Raw genomic sequence first — 17,297 nt, forward strand, 5'->3', positions numbered from 1 at the left:
CCTGAGGTAATGCTACTATGAAAGACCAAAATGTTAATACATTTCTTAAAAGTTAACAGAGGTTTGTAGGTGTGTAGCTAGGATTTCATTGTTAATGTGGCTCTTTTTAAAAAAAAAAAAAAAAAAAAAAAAAAGAAAAGTCTTATCACATGGTCTTTAGGCACTGGAATGCATCCTTTGCCTATTGTAAGATCTTGTTTTGTAGGGAGCTGGTGGAAGGCATCTCTCTAGCAGCTGAGGTGCAGGACTGGGATGCTGTTTTCTCATCCTGACCCTGTGGCTTGAGATATGTCACTGGCAGAGGCATAGGCATGCAGAATCCAGCAACAAGATCACACAAGCAAAGCCAGTTGTGACAATTCCTAGTCTCCGAGTACTTAACCTCACTATTTTATTCCTTTAATTTACCTTTCCATGTGAATTTTTTTTAGAGGGTGTTTTATTGCTGACAGTTATTTTGATAACTGATAGTTTTGTTGCAGATCTTGCTGAAGAATTTCTGCCTAAGTTGTTCAGGATGAGGAAAGCCTGTTTCGTTTTAGTTTGTCCCTGTTGAAGAGCTTTACCACCAGTTCTTGGGCCACAAGTATGGGATTTAGCATCAGGGTACCATTGTGGCAGGGAGGTCCCTTTTCTTAAATATATATATTAAAAAAAATAATAAAAATTCTTGGGTGGATCACAATTGCAACACATCGAGTGGAGCCTCACTTTGTGGTGTAATTCATCTAAGACCTGAGTTGGTTGCACATCTTCAGCTGTGAACTGGGATGGAACAGGACTCATAGCTGTAAGTGGCTGTGGATTAACCTGAGAACAGGCATCGGAACGGGGAACAGAAGGGGTATTTGCTGGGACCTGAGCACCAGTTCTGCTGGATCCAGGCTGGATACGTAAAGAAGAAGCTATTTGATCTAAAAGAACCGAAGACAAGAGCTAAACCTGGAGTGGAGTTGAGCAGAGGTGATCCCACTGGAATAAGTAGTGTAGGTTGGAATCTGAGGCTTGAGCCTGGAGGAGGAGAAATGAAAACTAAACAATGGGAAGAAATAAGAACAGGTCCAACTATGAAAAGGATGTGAGCCAAATCCAGCTCATTTATCTCTGAAAATATCTCAGGTCCTGAAAACTAGATTACTAATGATTCCTACTGTGCTTGTATTTAGCTGTAAGTAAGGTCCAGTTTGTCAATTAATTTGCACAGGATTTCAGCAGGGTCAAGAGTATCTTGGAGGACTCATTAATACCAATGTTGAAGAACGAGAAGCTATGAAATTTATATTTGACCAAAAGAATGTAAATGACAAAAAGCCAGAACAGCTTCTATCCCATGTTTTACTTACAGAACACGGAGAGGTGTGGCAACTTGCAGCAGCTGGGAAACGATAGGCATGGCCTTTCCTAGGGCCACATTTCAGGCACCTGAAATTGGATTTGCCTCACCTACAATCAGAATTCCCGTGGCTGTCAATGACCCTCTAGGCTCTCTTGAGACTCACAGGAGACAACAAAGATGTTGGGTGTGATGCAGCCAGTGTCCCAGACATCTCCATAAGGATAAGGTGAAAAGCACCTTAGATGTTATATTGGCCTACAAGAGCGTGAGAAGCTGCGGCGTGGCCTCTATTATAAATATCTGCATTTAGTTAGGTGACTGTAGTACATGGCTGAGTCTAGGGGAAATAAAACCTGATGCAAAGGCTTTTGAAGTAAATTCACATGAATGTGTTTTGAATCCAGTTTTCTCTGAATTTTGTCTTTGTGTCTATTAGCTGATGTAGGGACTCTGTGAATGGTAGAAAGTGCAGGGAAGCCTTGGGGCTTTGTGTGAGATGTTTCCATTTTCTTTGGTCTTTTGAATACCTGAAGTTGTTATTTCACCTTCTTGCTCAGTGATAACCGTCTAATTATAGTGGGATTTTCTTTTGCATTTAGAACTTGAAGAATCTCAGCGGAGATGTCCACCATGCCTGAATGATTTTGCTTTAAAGTATCTAATTTGGGACTGTTGTCCGCTTTGGTTGAGAATCAAGAAAAAAGTGGCTGCTTTCATAAAGGATCCTTTTATTGATCTCACTATCACTGTTTGCATTGTGATGAACACTTTGTTCATGGCGCTGGAGCACAACAATATGTCAGATAATTTTAAATCGATGCTTAATGTAGGCAACTTGGTAAGCAAATTCTCAGCTATGTGACATTTTATACCAAGAATTGATTGATGGATGTTTTCACTTGAGACATAAATAACAACTGTAAAACTTAAAGATTAGTATACTCTGCACTTGTAAGCTCTAAATCCTGAATATGGACAAGTCCCAGATTTTATTGATAGGCTTCTAACACATTCCTGAGAAGGCAGAAACCAATCCTCTCATTTTAATTGAAAGTGCATTAAAAGTTCATAAAAATGGGGTTTGTTGACCTGTCCCTGAGTTTTATTTGTGGGAACATGATCTAAAGATAAGATAAATCCATGGCTACTATTAGGCTGATACTACTGTTTCTTTGTCACAGGTTTTTACAGGAATCTTCACTGCAGAAATGATCTTAAAAATCATCGCTCTAGATCCCTATCATTATTTTCAGCAGCCCTGGAATATTTTTGACAGTATAATTGTCACACTGAGTTTAATTGAACTGAGTTTACCCAAACACAGAGGCAAGAAAGAAAGGCGAAAAGGAGGAACCCTGTCAGTTTTACGATCCTTCAGGCTGGTAATGGCTTATGCTTACTCAGTTGTATAAAACTTCATGTTGTGAATATAATAGAGAATACTTCTATTGTTTGCGGTTGGGATGCAGGATTTTTTTTTTTTTAATATATTTTTTCCCCTCATCTTGGCACTAGGAATAGGAAATACACTCTTAAATTCCTTGTGACTACATATGGAGTTTAATGGCATATATATTTCTTTTGAATGTACTAAGAAATATTCAGAGGAAAAAATATTCCAGAGTAGACATGTTATGAAGCTGGTGCCAAAGATTAAAAAGTAACACAGGAAACAGGAGAAAAAGTGTCAGAGTGCAAATACAGAAAAACCCCAATACTTAGAAGACATGAAATGACATTTAGGTATTCATATAGTATACTGTGGACTGATTTAGCTTTCTTTACTAAAAGATAGACTCCTTTTATAGTAATATAGCAGCTGATCTCCCAGCTTTGGTCCTTTGCGTTACATGTAAGTTACATACCATAATCTACATCAAGTGCGTTGTACAGATACCCACCTGTGGGGACCAAACGCTTACCAGGACCTTAAGCTGCCCTGGTTCTTGATGAGGTGGTTAATTTAGGTTTGCAATGCTGACCAGTCGAAAAAAAGAGAATTATTACCTACAAATATTCTTTAAAAAGTATTAGGGTCACTGTGGCACAAATATTACATTGCTGGAATAGTTCAGAATATCTGTAAAATGTTTTTTGCAGGATCTGAATGGTGCAAAGATGGGTTATCTCTACTGATGTCTAACACTATGTTTTATGTTGCTACACAGCTGAGGGTCTTCAAACTGGCAAAGTCCTGGCCAACTTTAAACACTCTAATTAAAATAATTGGTAACTCCCTGGGAGCACTGAGTAACCTGACCCTCGTCCTGGCAATCATCGTTTTCATTTTTGCTATAGTAGGGGTGCAACTTTTTGGGAGAAGCTATGGGGAGAACAGCCTTAAAATACACAAAGATGGCAAGCCACGCTGGCACATGATGGACTTTTTCCACTCATTCCTCGTCATTTTCCGAATTCTGTGTGGAGAATGGATCGAGACCATGTGGGACTGCATGGTGGTTGCTGAACAGCCACTGTGCCTGCTTGTTTTTCTGCTGGTCATGGTGATAGGAAATTTAGTGGTGAGTTTTCCAGTGTTTTCTACTCTTTGTCCTGTCCATGGTAGAATCTACTTAATTGCCATTTTGTCAACAGAAGGTAGTTTCCCTAAACACAGGTGGAAAAGTTACCTGTGTGTGTTACAGTCAGCAAAAGCCTCTTCTGCCTCTCCCTTTGAGCTGCTGTCCATATTTTTTCATTTTGTGTGCTTTTCACACAGCATCACTTGACCTTTTCATGTGGCAATGTGACAAGGAATATCTTTGCAGTAAATATGATACAGGAAACTATGTTTCTTCACATCTAGGGATTTGGATATAAATAATCAGTAAGGCTTATGGCTTACCTGCTGGAATTAATGGAGCTAAGTGCTTAAGTGCCTGTGGAAATCAATGTTTTTAATTATTTTTTTTTTGTTAAGATCTCGTGCAAGTATTGAATTCTTCATCAGCAAATGGCATAATCTACACTCCTACCACTGAAATCAGGATTTTCTTTAATCACCTCTAAGGACATTTACACCCAAGCGCTAGATGCTGCTGTGGTGTACCCTACACAGCCTCGCACACCCGTGCTGGGGTGGAAGGGACTGATTGCCTTCCTGGTCCTGTTCTGTGATTTCTTAATGCCCAAATAGTAAAATTTCTTTTTTTCTTTACTAGCTTTGTTTCTCATGCCATTCTTAGTATCATTCATATACCAATCTTCCTGTAACTTGAGAAACTGCTGAAGAGAATTAATTTTAGGCAGCCCTTTATGGGAAATATCTGTTCTGTGGCTGAATCCCAACCCCCCGGGTTTAAAGTCCCATCTGTTCTACACCACAATGATTGATTTCAGCATGAAATGTTGTGAGTGGTACTCATATCATAGAACGTTAACTGTCAAACAATTAAGTGTTTAGCCTATGCTCCTTGTCTAGGCTTTATTAGCAAAGGAAATAGAGAGGTATCTGAGAGTGAGATCTATTCCAGTCTAAGGTCAATACCTAAGACAGATGGGATGAATTGGCCTCCAGAGGACTAATGCTCTCCACTGCCTGTGGTCCCTGGATGACTCGGGGGTGCTATCTGCCCAGTTCTGACACAATAAAAATTAAGACACCTGGATCCCAAACTGAAGCACTAGGAAAAAAATTAAATCTTCCCTTAAAAAAAAAAAACAAACAACAAAAACAAAAAAAAAGGGGGGGGGGAAGAAAGCGAGGTTTATAAATTCTTCTGTTTAAATGTACTCAAAAGCAGGGAGGAAACTTCTCTTTGAACTTCTCTTGACTTTGATTTTTGTGACAGTATTGCAGCTTTGATGGAATTGCTGGGCCTGAATCTGATCACACAGGATTTTGGAAGTAGATCTGCAAAGGCCTGATTTAATTCCATTTGGAAGTAGGAAGAGACATTATTACACGGACAAGCCATAACCATGATCTTGGTTACTATTATAAACAATAGGAAATTATTTTGGCCAAATAATGCATTTGGCATGCACAGATCTGGTTTAGCTACTGTTGTAGGTAACCCTTTGGGGGCAGGTTGAATTTTCTGAGGGAGACATTCACTTTATTGAGCGCTGTGTTGTCAGTCATAGTCCTTTCATTATTACCTTGTTTCGGTTTGCTCGGTAAGACTGAACGTTGAGAGTGTCTCTGCTCTCCAAAGTTAGAATTCAGATTCCTGAAGGTTGCTTTCCTGACTTTTACTTCTATTGTTATTCCAATAACTTTCAGGTTCTCAACCTTTTCATTGCGCTGCTGCTGAATTCCTTCAGTACTGATTGTCTCCAGACAGCAGAGGATGACAGAGAGATGAACAATCTTCGGATTGCCTTTGCTCGGATCCACAAAGGATTTCAGTTTATGAAGAGCGTGACACGGGACACCTGCTGTGGAAAGCTGATGCGTGTAAAAAGAGTGCACAGGAAGAAAATCAAACTGCCTGCACAGAAGCCACTTGGGTTTAAGTGTGAAGAAAAGAAAAATTGTAAAGAGAATTACAATAATGAATGGGTTGAGAAATATGGGGACAAATGCTCAGGTCTTGAAGATTTTGTTACCAGTCCCGATGTATTTGTTTGTGTCCCTATTGCTGAGGCAGAGGATACGAGTGAGGGTTTTGAAGATGATGATAAACTGAGCACATTTACAGACACAGAATACAGCAAACAGGTAATTAATTTCTTTCTTTGTGTTGGAACAGTAGAATCATATCTATATATTGAGGGATGCATGCATGATAGAAGACTGTCTCTAGCAGAACAGGGCGGCATATGTTGATATGTTTCTAGAGAGCTGCCAAATTTTGAACTAGAACCAAAAGTATGAATGTTTAGAGCAAGGGTAAGTTATCACTTGGAGCCTTTCAAAATCAAGACTCTTTCATGGTCTTAAAAGAAAGACCAAAAATTGTTGGGCTCACTGCAGGAAATCCTAACTGACATGGTATGTTACACACAAGTAATTACATAGTCCATAGATTGTCCATAGATAATTGTGGCAGTCCTTGGTGAACTTGGAATTTTTATGTAAAAATTTATGTCGATAATGCCAACTTTTGGCATTATTTACATAACAGACCAAAAATGTATGTTCTGCATAAAGAACATTATCATGGACTAATGACACAGATGTATAGCTCTGGCCCATTCTTTACATTGGCCCTTGCTGTGTGTAGTATGTAATAATGAGAAGAAGCTAGAAAGATTAAGTATGGAGTGGCCCTATTAAGGTCATGTTTCTTATGTGATAACATATATTATCCTACTTCTTTACATTCTCTGAATTTTTCTGTTTTATTTGAACCCTAGGAGATTGATGTCCTGGTCTCAAGATTTCCCACCTTAAGTTTCCATCTTAATTCTTGTGCAAAAATTCTCACTTAACTTTTGACTTTGTCGACTATTCCTTGGTTTGCTATGTGCCCGTTGGGGAAAACTTCTTTTTCTCTATCCTTAGGTAAAACCAGACACTCAAAATTATCACATCTTATGACTTCTGTCTGGACACTCCCACTTCAAATGAAATGCATGTCTTATCTGCCTTTCCCTTCCAACTTGTCTGCCCCCTAAAAAGGGAAAAGAAACCCCTTCTAATGCATGGATTATTTTCAGGATGAAAATCACCTGAGGCAAAGGGGAGAAAGAGGGAAGAATTCAGGCAGCTGGAGTAAAGGATCAGGATTTTCCTCTGAAGAGTTCAGTGTGCTTTACCTAGGAAAGGATAGGAAGGTTGAACCGTCAACACCGGAACAAAAAGAGGTAACTTTTTTTTTTCTATGGCCTTGACTTTCCAGTAGTGGTCAAGCATGGATGCGTTCCTGTTCAAGGATTTGCTGGAGTTCAGTGGCAGCAGCAGCTCTGCCTGGTTAATGATGGAGCCAGAATGCTGTGAGTGAAATCAAAGCCGCGCTAGGTTTCTAGGTATTGATTTTCAAGAAAAATGTATGTATAGGAAAGAGTGTTTAGAAATAGAAAAACTACAAAATCATTTGATTCAAATAAATAATTTATAAAATTCTCTCTGCTACTTTCTGTTTGTTGAAATCTGAGTCCACAAAAAAAAAAAGAGAGGAGGAAGAAGGGGGGGAAAAAAAGGCGTTAAAAGAGAGAGATGCTTCCAAGTGGGAAATTCCAGCAAGTCTGCCTGTGTCCTAAGTATCTTAGTTTCAAGAAATGTAATACTTTAAATGAGTTTCTCACTATGACATTAAAGACAGTACTTGCTATTTAAAAATATTTTTGGAATAAATTTGAATAAAGAATGCTTTGAAGAAAGTAACAAATAGCAATATGCTCGAACGAGCATAGGGTAAGTAATTTGTAACAAACTGCTTGCTCACCATACATTATATATGGTGTAATTGGATAGCAAAAAGCTTTGTAAGTGGAGAATATATGATATAATTCTAATTTCTACTCCATAAATGCAATCACTGGTGTTCGGTTCCTCACACAATAGTAGACATATTATCTGGTTCTCCTGTTTGAATGCATCCTTCTATGATTTCATGTGTTTAATCCAATTCATGGTTTATCCTGCTTTGAGGACTACATATATATACATATATTTATAAGGAATTCAAAACCTCTCCAGTTTACTGGCTTATTAGGCAGTTACATCTGGTTTGCATAGATAGATATCGTAATCGGATAGCTTTGGCCCCTGTTTGGATGGATCTATTGGTACTTCTAAGCTCATATACTTCTAAAATCACAAAGTTTGTTCCCTTACCAACACTACTTGCAGTATTAGTACATAGCCAAGTTTTAATTTTGAGTTTTACTTGTTCATAGATTAATTTATTTGGAGCTGAATGTAGAAAGAATCAATACCTGATCTTATTTTGTTCGGTAGTTTGACAGTGTCAGCTCTTCTGAAGGCAGCACAGTGGATCTGACAAATCCTGAAGATCTTTTGAGGCAGATTCCAGAGTTTGCTGAAGACAGCAAGACTCCGGAAAAATGTTTTCCAGAAGGTAAGGCTCTCATAGTTTCACCACTATGGAGGGTCAAAATCTAACTTTTTTCTCTAGTGATGCTCAGCTAATAGGGGCAGATTATTTTCAGTTAACTTCAGTTATCTGGAAATTGGGTAAACAGTCCAAGTCATTGTCCCTCTCTAGTTAACAGAGAGATGTGACAGCTGAAAAATAACCCCCCTTCCTCTTAAAGCTAATTTCTAATATGCTGAAAAATAACGCCCCTTCCTCTTAAAGCTAATTCCAAGACTGGGACCCAGGCAGTGGCATAGACCCAATCCCCAAAAATGAGGCTATTATAGTGAAGTGAGATGAATTTCACTCTGTTGGAAAGAGTCCAAGTCACTTTTAGGTGTTTAACATAAGAGAAGGGGCTGTGTCAGGTCTCACCTGACAACGGCCACAGGAACAAGGCACTTGGCACATCAGATTTATTAATGCTTTGCAACAGGTTAAATGTTTATTTGCCGAATAGCATTTCATGAATGATCTCTGTAACAAAACTAAGGAGTGAAGTAAGCAGAGAGAAGCTGCTAGGATGAAGCTGAATTTCTGTAGGGTGATAATCTGGGAATCCCTTTTCAAATCCTCATACAACATCTATCTTTACAAGTTGTTAGGGGATGTGTTCAGTGCTTTTACGAATTCTTCCTACCCTCACACCTGTAACAACGTGTCATTCTCATAAGATGCAAAGAAATAGCTCTTGACACTTTCCCCCAAATAACCATCACTACTGAAGGCCAGTGATAATTGCTGCACTCTCAGCTTTCCTCCTCCACCTTCCTCCTCCTCCAGTCCCAAAGGCAGAGCCTTTCTCTCATCACTGCCTTCCCATTCAGGCACTCCTGGAGATCTTATCTAATGAGAACACGGATAAATCAAATCTGGCTGTAATTACTCCTGTCTCTTAATTGCCCTGTTCTACGGAGCCGGGGCCTTTCCCCACCCCCCCCTCCCTGTTTGTGGGGTTTTTTCCTCCCCCCTGCCCCCCCCCCCCCCCCCCCCCCCCCCCCGCCTTGGGTCAATAAAACCTCTAATGCACAGTTTTATAACTGAATGAAAAACAGAGAAGCATGCAGAAATTATTTCAAGCTAGAAAGGTGTTGTACCTGAATGCAAAGTATTCTCTGTGGAGTAACAATATATGTTTTGCTATTGTTAAACACAATAAGTCCTGAACGAGATCCACCATCTCTCTGATGTCTCCAGACAAGTAGGCAAATGTTGAATTAATAGTACAGATGTCAGATTTCTGAGCTACATTTTCTTTTCTAAACTACTTTATCAATGGCATTTTTTTGCCATTACAGCTGTTAGAAAAAAAGAAATATATATATGTATGTATTTTTTTTTCCTTTTTCTTTCTCTACTACAGAAAAGAAATGTGACATTTCTGGTTTTGTGGTCTGTAGTCCTAGGCTGGAGTGTGCCTGCTGTGGCCAAACCGTTAGAGAGATCGACTGAAGGCACGGCAAAGCAAAAAAAAAAAATAATAAAAATAACACAGATAGTCCCTGTCTTATGCGAATGCCATTACTGCCTCATCTTGAGTCCCAGATCCACGTTACTGGGGAAACTGGGATTACTGAAAGAAAAATGATCAGAATTTTCCACATATATGATAGAATATTTATATATATATATATATATATGATACTATATAGAGTTATGTATATATGATACTAATATGTGTATAAGATATCAGTATATATATATGACACATTCATATTTTTTTCCCTGCTTGGAAATGACAGAAACCTTCTAACTTACACTTTTTTGTGTCATAATGAAAACAGGAATTAGCATAGACCCCATACCAAGGAAAATGGCAGCCAAAGTGAGTTAATTCTTGGCAAAAATAATAATTAATCAAACCCAGGATTTTGTAACGAGGTGGTTGGGAAACATGAGGTGGCTCTGGCATCGTTGTCTGTTACAAGAAATAATGTGGTGAGCCTGAAAGGAGGGTCTCCCTTTATGGAACCAATGTGTCAGCTAGAATATGACATATTCTTTCAGGTTATATCATATATAATCAGCCACTCCACACATCCAGAAGCAAATAATTAAATGAATTGACCTTGCAAGGTAAGGTACAATGCTGCAATATTGAAGACAACTGTTTACCTTCTCTGTCTCCAAGCCTCGTTGTTCTGGGGTATCCCGTCACTGCTTTGCAAGCAGCGTGCAGAAACTGAGAAAGGCTTTTGTGACATGCTTCCCCTGGCCCCGAATTTTTGTGTGCACAAACAGGAGCTCAGTGAGAGTGTCCACTGCCTCAGAAATATCTTGAAACAATGGAAAGCTGTCCAAAGGGGCTCCACCTATTTTATATGTATACATATATATATATATATATGAGTTAAGGCAAACAAAATTATGTTTCCTATTTTCTCATGGCAAAACATGAAAAACAACCAACAATGATGCAGTCAATGTGACCGTTGACTTTTCCCTGCCCCCAGCTGTTTCTTAAGCAACCCTTCACCTGCATGCACGTTCCTTCCATGCATTCATCGCTGTCTCTCACTTTCAGGTTGTGTTCGATACTTTCGTTGTTATGTGGGCAGTGCCATAAAGTTTGGAGGAGAAACATGGTGGAATCTGAGAAGTACCTGCTACCAGATTGTTGAACACTCCTGGTTTGAATCCTTTATCATATTCATGATTCTTCTGAGCAGTGGAGCCCTGGTTAGTGTAGCAGTTTCATGTATTCCTTTAGAAGCACTTTTAGCTTTAATTTGCACACAGATAAGTTGTTTTGGTTTTTGTTTTTGGTTTTTTGTTTTTTTTTTTCAGAAGACACAGCAAATATCTTTTAACTCAGAAGAAAAACAGAAGCAGCTTCACATAGCAGTCATTTATTCATTATTATAATTATTGCAGATCTATTATTCATATTATTAAAACTTACAAGAGATCATGACCAAAGCTAAAAACACATAAATCTCAGAAGCTGTCCTGTTCTGGCTATATACTGGATTTTTCTCAGGATGTTATTTCACAGATATGAAATATAAAGGAACTTTTATATCATTGCAACAAATAAATGACTCTTAATGCTTGGAAAAAATAGTACTTAGTTCTCTTCAATGTATAATCTTCTTGAAAAAAATTTCTAAAAATATATACTTTCCTCCTAGGATTCCAGTGTGCATGATGTGTGTGTTTTCACAGGGCTGTACTATAGAGAGAAAAAGAAAGAGAAGGGACAGGGAGAATTACATGTTTATCAGCTGACACAGATTTGAGTAGAAGATTGCATTCAGATCTGTGTGAAAACATAATGAATGACAAAGGGGTCTTAAAGATCTGGACTTTCATTTTATAAAGCTCATCTCTGATTTTTGCCATTTATCTGTATATTATGATTTCAGACCTTCGAAGACATTTATATAAACGAGAGAAGAAGCATTAAAATTATGTTGGCATTTCTTGACAAAATGTTCACTTTCATCTTTGTCCTGGAGATGCTCCTGAAATGGGTGGCTTATGGCTTTAAGAAGTATTTCACCAATGCCTGGTGCTGGCTGGACTTCCTCATCGTAGGCGTAAGTTCTGCCTTTGGTGTTCCTACGCGGGTCGTGACACAGGATGTAGTAGCAGAGTTGCACATTATTTTCTGGATGCAAAGTTAGGACAGTAGTACTCTTACCTTGTTTAATGATGGTTTCAGGATATTGCACTATGGGCACTGAAAATATGGGGAGATGTAGGTTTGGGGTTTTTTTAAGCAGGATTAAAGGAAATGGATGTTCAGGACTTTGCTAATACTTTCTTTTATCTTCCCATTCAGGTCTCTTTAGTAAACCTCTTGGGCAGTTCATTTGACCCCATAAAATCTCTTAGGACTCTCCGAGCTCTGAGACCCTTAAGAGCATTGTCACGATTTGAGGGAATGAGGGTAAGAGTGAATATAAATTACAGCCTGTCAGTACTAATAGGCTCATAACAAGTTCATAACTCATAACTGTGTCTTTATGCAGCTCCCATGTCTATCCCAAGTTCAGTTTAGGACCTATAAAATGAATTTTTAAAAGGCACCTTTGCTGTGCTCCTCTGTTCTTGGCTGCTCCTTATATACTTTCCTCAAGTGATCAATCCTAAGTACCATTGAAACTAGAACTAGACTAAGCAGGCATTTGTTTCATTGCTGCTCAGTCATTCTAGTGTTCCTGTATTACTGAGATAGCCAAAAATAAAATAGACAATAAGAACTGTGAGCACAATTCTCCTTTTTGCAGTCTCATAGCAAGCTAATTCAGAGGAAAGAATCGCCTGCCTTCTGCATGCTTTTTACTGGATTGATTTACAAAAACTTTACATTGTTAAGAGATACTTCACTCAAATTATTGTTCCCAATAGACTTACTCTTTCAAAAGGCAGGAGTGACTGTAGAATATTTGCTGCCTTTTCCCACCAAAGGAGCAGCTAGAACAATGTGAAGCTGCTGAGCGTTATTTACATTTAATTACAGATCTACCATTATGGAAATGCAGAGGAAGATTCCCTCAGCCATATGCAAAGCACATCTGTACCCTGCATTGTGGAACAGTGCGATACCCACAGTGGTATTTGAACAAAAGTCTGGTCTACAGAATATACTCCGGCATGCAAAAACAGGCGATAGAAATACATATGGCATCACTAACACACGCTTGCATGAGCATGCAGTCTTAGTGGCACTGAGATGTAGATTGCTTTTGGATATCTTCTGGAAGCAAGACTGAAAGCTCTCTGGCTGTACTCTTGTCACCATGAAGGCAGAGAGAAATTGCATTAAATCAATAAACAGAATGTATCCAAATCTCTGTGTCTGGAGTTAATTTTGGAACAAGTCCTATCATACTTTCTCTCTTGCTATGCAGAATGTGTGTGACACAGTCTCCAAAAACCTTCCAAAAAGTTTTTTTAATTTTTCTTCTGGTCCATCAAGTTCTTCTTTGCTACCTGATGGCTGAGTTCACTGCCTTCACTGTGAGACTCGGAGATCTATTCTCATCATTTCCTTACACTGCCCCATTTTATGAGTTGATCTGTTGGTTCCCAGTATGCACTTAAATCCTAGGTAGACATTTTCTGTGATTGTACAGCATCTAGCACAAAAGAAGTACCTACCTCATGGTTAAACAACCACAATCCACTGAACATAACAGATCTCGCAAAATACTAGCGGAGAGTTGTTACTGGTTCTTTTAAAAACTACTTTCTATGGTCTTAATATACAGCGCTCTGCACTGGTGCTTATGGATAAATACTTAAGAAATTTTATTTTATAAAAGTTTGAAACAAAGAAAACATCCCCCACTCCAAACTCAAGGGAATGCCATCAAAAGAGGATGGAATCACATTGTACTATGCTCATGTGGTTGTGGCTCACAGCAGCCCAAAAAGTATCAACTGTTCTTTGAAAAGCTGAAGTGATACCGTGGGCCTTTGAATTGTTGCTCAAGGTATCCCTGCCAGCTGTGATTTGTGTTTACATGGAAAACAGGTTTCTTGTTTGCTGAGGTGACAAAGTGACTGCTTAATGCACTGAGGAGATACTTGCACCCATCTTTGTTTAAGTGTATTTTTCCTCTCCCATTTCATCCAAGGTGGTGGTTAATGCTCTCGTGGGAGCCATCCCTTCCATCATGAATGTTCTGCTTGTCTGCCTCATCTTCTGGCTTATCTTTAGCATCATGGGAGTGAACCTGTTTGCTGGGAAGTTTGGGAAATGTGTCAATCTGACAGAAGAATATTCAGAATTAAATACTTCAATCAATGACATAACAGACTGTAAAATGAATAACAACACAGGAAAAATATTCTGGGTCAATGTCAAAGTCAACTTTGATAACGTTGGTTCTGGCTACCTGGCTCTTCTTCAGGTGGTAAGTGTGGCTTGCCTTCACTAGCCGGCACCACGTCAGACGGGCTCAACCTCCTGCGAGCTCCTAACTCATCTCTGTGGGTGATGGAAAGCAGCTTGCCTTTCCTTTGTAGCTGGCTGTTCAAACAGCAGTGCTGTTTGTGCCCACAAATGGAAAAAGGGGCACAAGTTAGACCCCACTGTGATTTTCCAGGTGTTAAAGTCAGCATCTGGTGAACAAGTGCTTTTTCAGCCTCCAGCAGGTTCATGAGCCTGAGAGCTGGAGTCAATCTCAGAAGGAAATCTGAGGCAAATACTGACCTAATCTGCCAAAATGCAGATTTCTTCTGTCAGGGGGATTGTAAGGCCTTTAGTAGACCATGCTAAAGAAGATTTGCTCTGTCAGCACCCTAGGGCATGTTCTGTCCCACCCTAGCAAGCTTTCACATCCTGATAAGGCTGAGAATGCCACACAGACAACAGGGACAAGTTTTCCTAAAGTCAGAGCTTGGTGCTTTGTGTGTGTGACCATACCAAAGGCTCTTACTGCAGTCAGTGTCATTTGGATGTTGCAAATTATGTGAAGACTTTTACCCTGAAAGTTGAACACGTTTTCCATAACCTCTCATTCTAGGCAACATTCAAAGGGTGGATGGAGATCATGTATGCTGCAGTAGATTCACGAGAGGTCAGTTGCTATATTCAAACCATATTTTTCGTTAGTGCTACTACATTCTGCAAAAGTGTTATGATTTTTGCACTTTTATGTCTGCTGTTTGTCTGTGCTAGATCTTTCCAGTAATTATTTTTATCAGCTGATGTGAGCATTTCATCTGTGTATGTATACTATAAGCATACTCATAGTATTCTAAAGTCAAAGTATCCTGTTGTAATGGAGAGGGGTTCAACTCCAGATCCACCCACGTAAATGCAGTTACCTATAGTGTAAGGTCTCCATGTGGGTTCACCTCCAAGTGCCCTCTGTGGTTAATGGAAATCTAGTCCATGTGCTCAGAGGGATCTAGGGAGTGTTTCAGCTTACCCGGCATATCTATATTGTTCAGCAGAGCGCCTCTTTACACTGAGTGGACTCTACAAATAACTGGATGTCCATTAGCAGGGGAGTTGAGAGTTCCCACTCACATGGTGGTGCCTGCCTTCACATATCATCTTTTATGAAACTCAAGCCTGGAGTAAACCTGAATGCATTATAGAAACATAGTTTCAAGTCCACTTCAAAACACAAAACCAAACTTCATCAAGAATTAAGCTATTGTGGCTAAGCAACCATTTAAAATACTTTTGTCAGGCATGGCTAGCACTACTTTGCCTACTCTTTATATTGTCAGTAGTGTTTGCTGTCTTATCAGAAGTATCATCCAATGTTATACAGAACAAAGTGGTATGTCTTTGGAGGAAATGAGTTTTGAAATGAAGAGGCTATCTTAATTTAATCATGAGTCCAAAAGTATCAAATAATTTAAAAAGTAACCACATATGAAAATGGAGCTTTTTTTGTGTTTCAATGGGGCTTTTTTCTTTCAACTTGAAAAACTATTTTTCTCGTTCTGGTTTTATTTTCATCCATAATAGCCATAGAAGAAGTTTTTTGCTAAGATGAAAAAAACATATCTAGGCCAAGATTTTTAATGACAAGAGCTTGGAATTAGACTTCTAAATAATTTTCTTGATTTTTCAAGTGCTGAGCAATTTACGGCTCCTATTCTTATTGGAAGGAGCTGAACTGATGCTTCTGAAATACTTGTGAAAATCATGTCAAGAATGTCCACTTCAGTTACTGTTTCTATTGACGTTAGTAAGGGCTCAATAAATTGCAAATGGTAGGATTTTAAGTGAGGTTTGAAAAGAAAAAACCCACAACAATCAGCTTTTGTGGGGGAAGAAAAAAAAAGAAATTTAAAGTAAAAATAAACCTCATTCACCGTTACAGACTAAGTTTCTCTCTACAGGTTTTTCAGTCCAAATATATTCAATATCAGCACGAATTAAATTATTCTGTTCTGCAATTATTTAGCCAGAAACTACACAAACAAACATTGTAAAAATAATACAATTTACAAGTTTTCATAATACAAACACTTTGTAGTCCTATTATTTTGAGCCATATTTTCTGGCTGGTTATCTCTCAGGTGGTGTGCTTGGTGTATAATTTTGTAAGGTTCAGGTTTAATTTCAAAAGGGATAGGAGTCAGCATCTGAGCAGTAATGTCACTGTGAGGTCCTAGGATTCTGTTGCATCTAGTAGTCACAGTATGAACGTTACTTTCTTCCACCATTTCATTCCCTTTCCAAAAGCATTGTGTACATATAATATTTTGTGTTATGCAGTATTGGTAATTTTAACCTATACCAATTTTGTCTGAATTAGCAATAGAACTGTAAATCTTATTTCCTCCTGGATTCAATTTGTGAGAGGATCTGCAATATGAAGATTATTCTGAATTGGGTCCACGTTGTTAATGGTCATTGTTTATGTTGCTTCTCATTCCTGTAGAAAAATGAGCAGCCGCAAATGGAGCACAATCTATTTATGTATCTCTATTTTGTGATCTTCATCATCTTTGGATCTTTCTTTACCCTGAATCTCTTTGTTGGTGTTATTATTGACAACTTCAACCAACAAAAGAAAAAGATAAGTATATTGGTTGTGCTCCCAGGCACCTACTATATATACAGCAATCCTCTCTGTGGAGGTCCTTGCTATGCATAGTCTGAAACTTCCCTTGGCATTTACAAGAACATCAGTAATTAAGTTAGCAGAAGTAACACCCAGGGTGAGTAGTTTCTTTCTCCTTTCTTTTCCCCTGTGACCTGAACACCTAGCTCTTTCCCAGCGTTTTGAAGGCGATGACATGTTCCCAGCAGCCCCTTAAAATTTTGCTCCCTTTTGAGAACTGAACAGGACTGGAGACTCACTATTTAGAAAGTGGTCTGGTGTATTTTGGATATTCAAAAAGACCTGGATGTGGGAATCCAGGACTGTCCAGGTTTTCAGTAAGTCTTTTGTCTTCGTGCTTTCTGAGCTAGCTAGGTTTCACCCCAGGACTTCTCTGTGAATGGAAGGTTTGTGCCACTGTGATTTTTTGGATACGGTTACACATTATGAAAAGGG

General features: G+C 38.8%; 1 protein-coding gene across 1 annotated transcript in view; it reads left to right on the forward strand.

Annotated features, from left to right (window-relative positions):
* LOC102048956 (sodium channel protein type 5 subunit alpha-like) overlaps positions 1 to 17,297 on the forward strand; it is a 46,998-nt gene that overhangs the window by 22,762 nt on the left and 6,939 nt on the right. The window contains exons 14-25 of the mRNA XM_055709922.1: positions 1,936 to 2,174; positions 2,518 to 2,718; positions 3,505 to 3,858; positions 5,562 to 5,999; positions 6,941 to 7,087; positions 8,184 to 8,304; positions 10,847 to 11,001; positions 11,688 to 11,861; positions 12,107 to 12,214; positions 13,908 to 14,186; positions 14,799 to 14,852; positions 16,680 to 16,821. Of these exons, the coding sequence (XP_055565897.1) occupies positions 1,936 to 2,174; positions 2,518 to 2,718; positions 3,505 to 3,858; positions 5,562 to 5,999; positions 6,941 to 7,087; positions 8,184 to 8,304; positions 10,847 to 11,001; positions 11,688 to 11,861; positions 12,107 to 12,214; positions 13,908 to 14,186; positions 14,799 to 14,852; positions 16,680 to 16,821 (2,412 nt within the window). The remainder of the gene's footprint in view (positions 1 to 1,935; positions 2,175 to 2,517; positions 2,719 to 3,504; positions 3,859 to 5,561; positions 6,000 to 6,940; positions 7,088 to 8,183; positions 8,305 to 10,846; positions 11,002 to 11,687; positions 11,862 to 12,106; positions 12,215 to 13,907; positions 14,187 to 14,798; positions 14,853 to 16,679; positions 16,822 to 17,297) is intronic.

The sequence above is a fragment of the Falco cherrug genome, chromosome 4 (assembly GCF_023634085.1).
Source record: "Falco cherrug isolate bFalChe1 chromosome 4, bFalChe1.pri, whole genome shotgun sequence".
Classification (NCBI taxonomy): Eukaryota; Metazoa; Chordata; class Aves; order Falconiformes; family Falconidae; genus Falco; species Falco cherrug.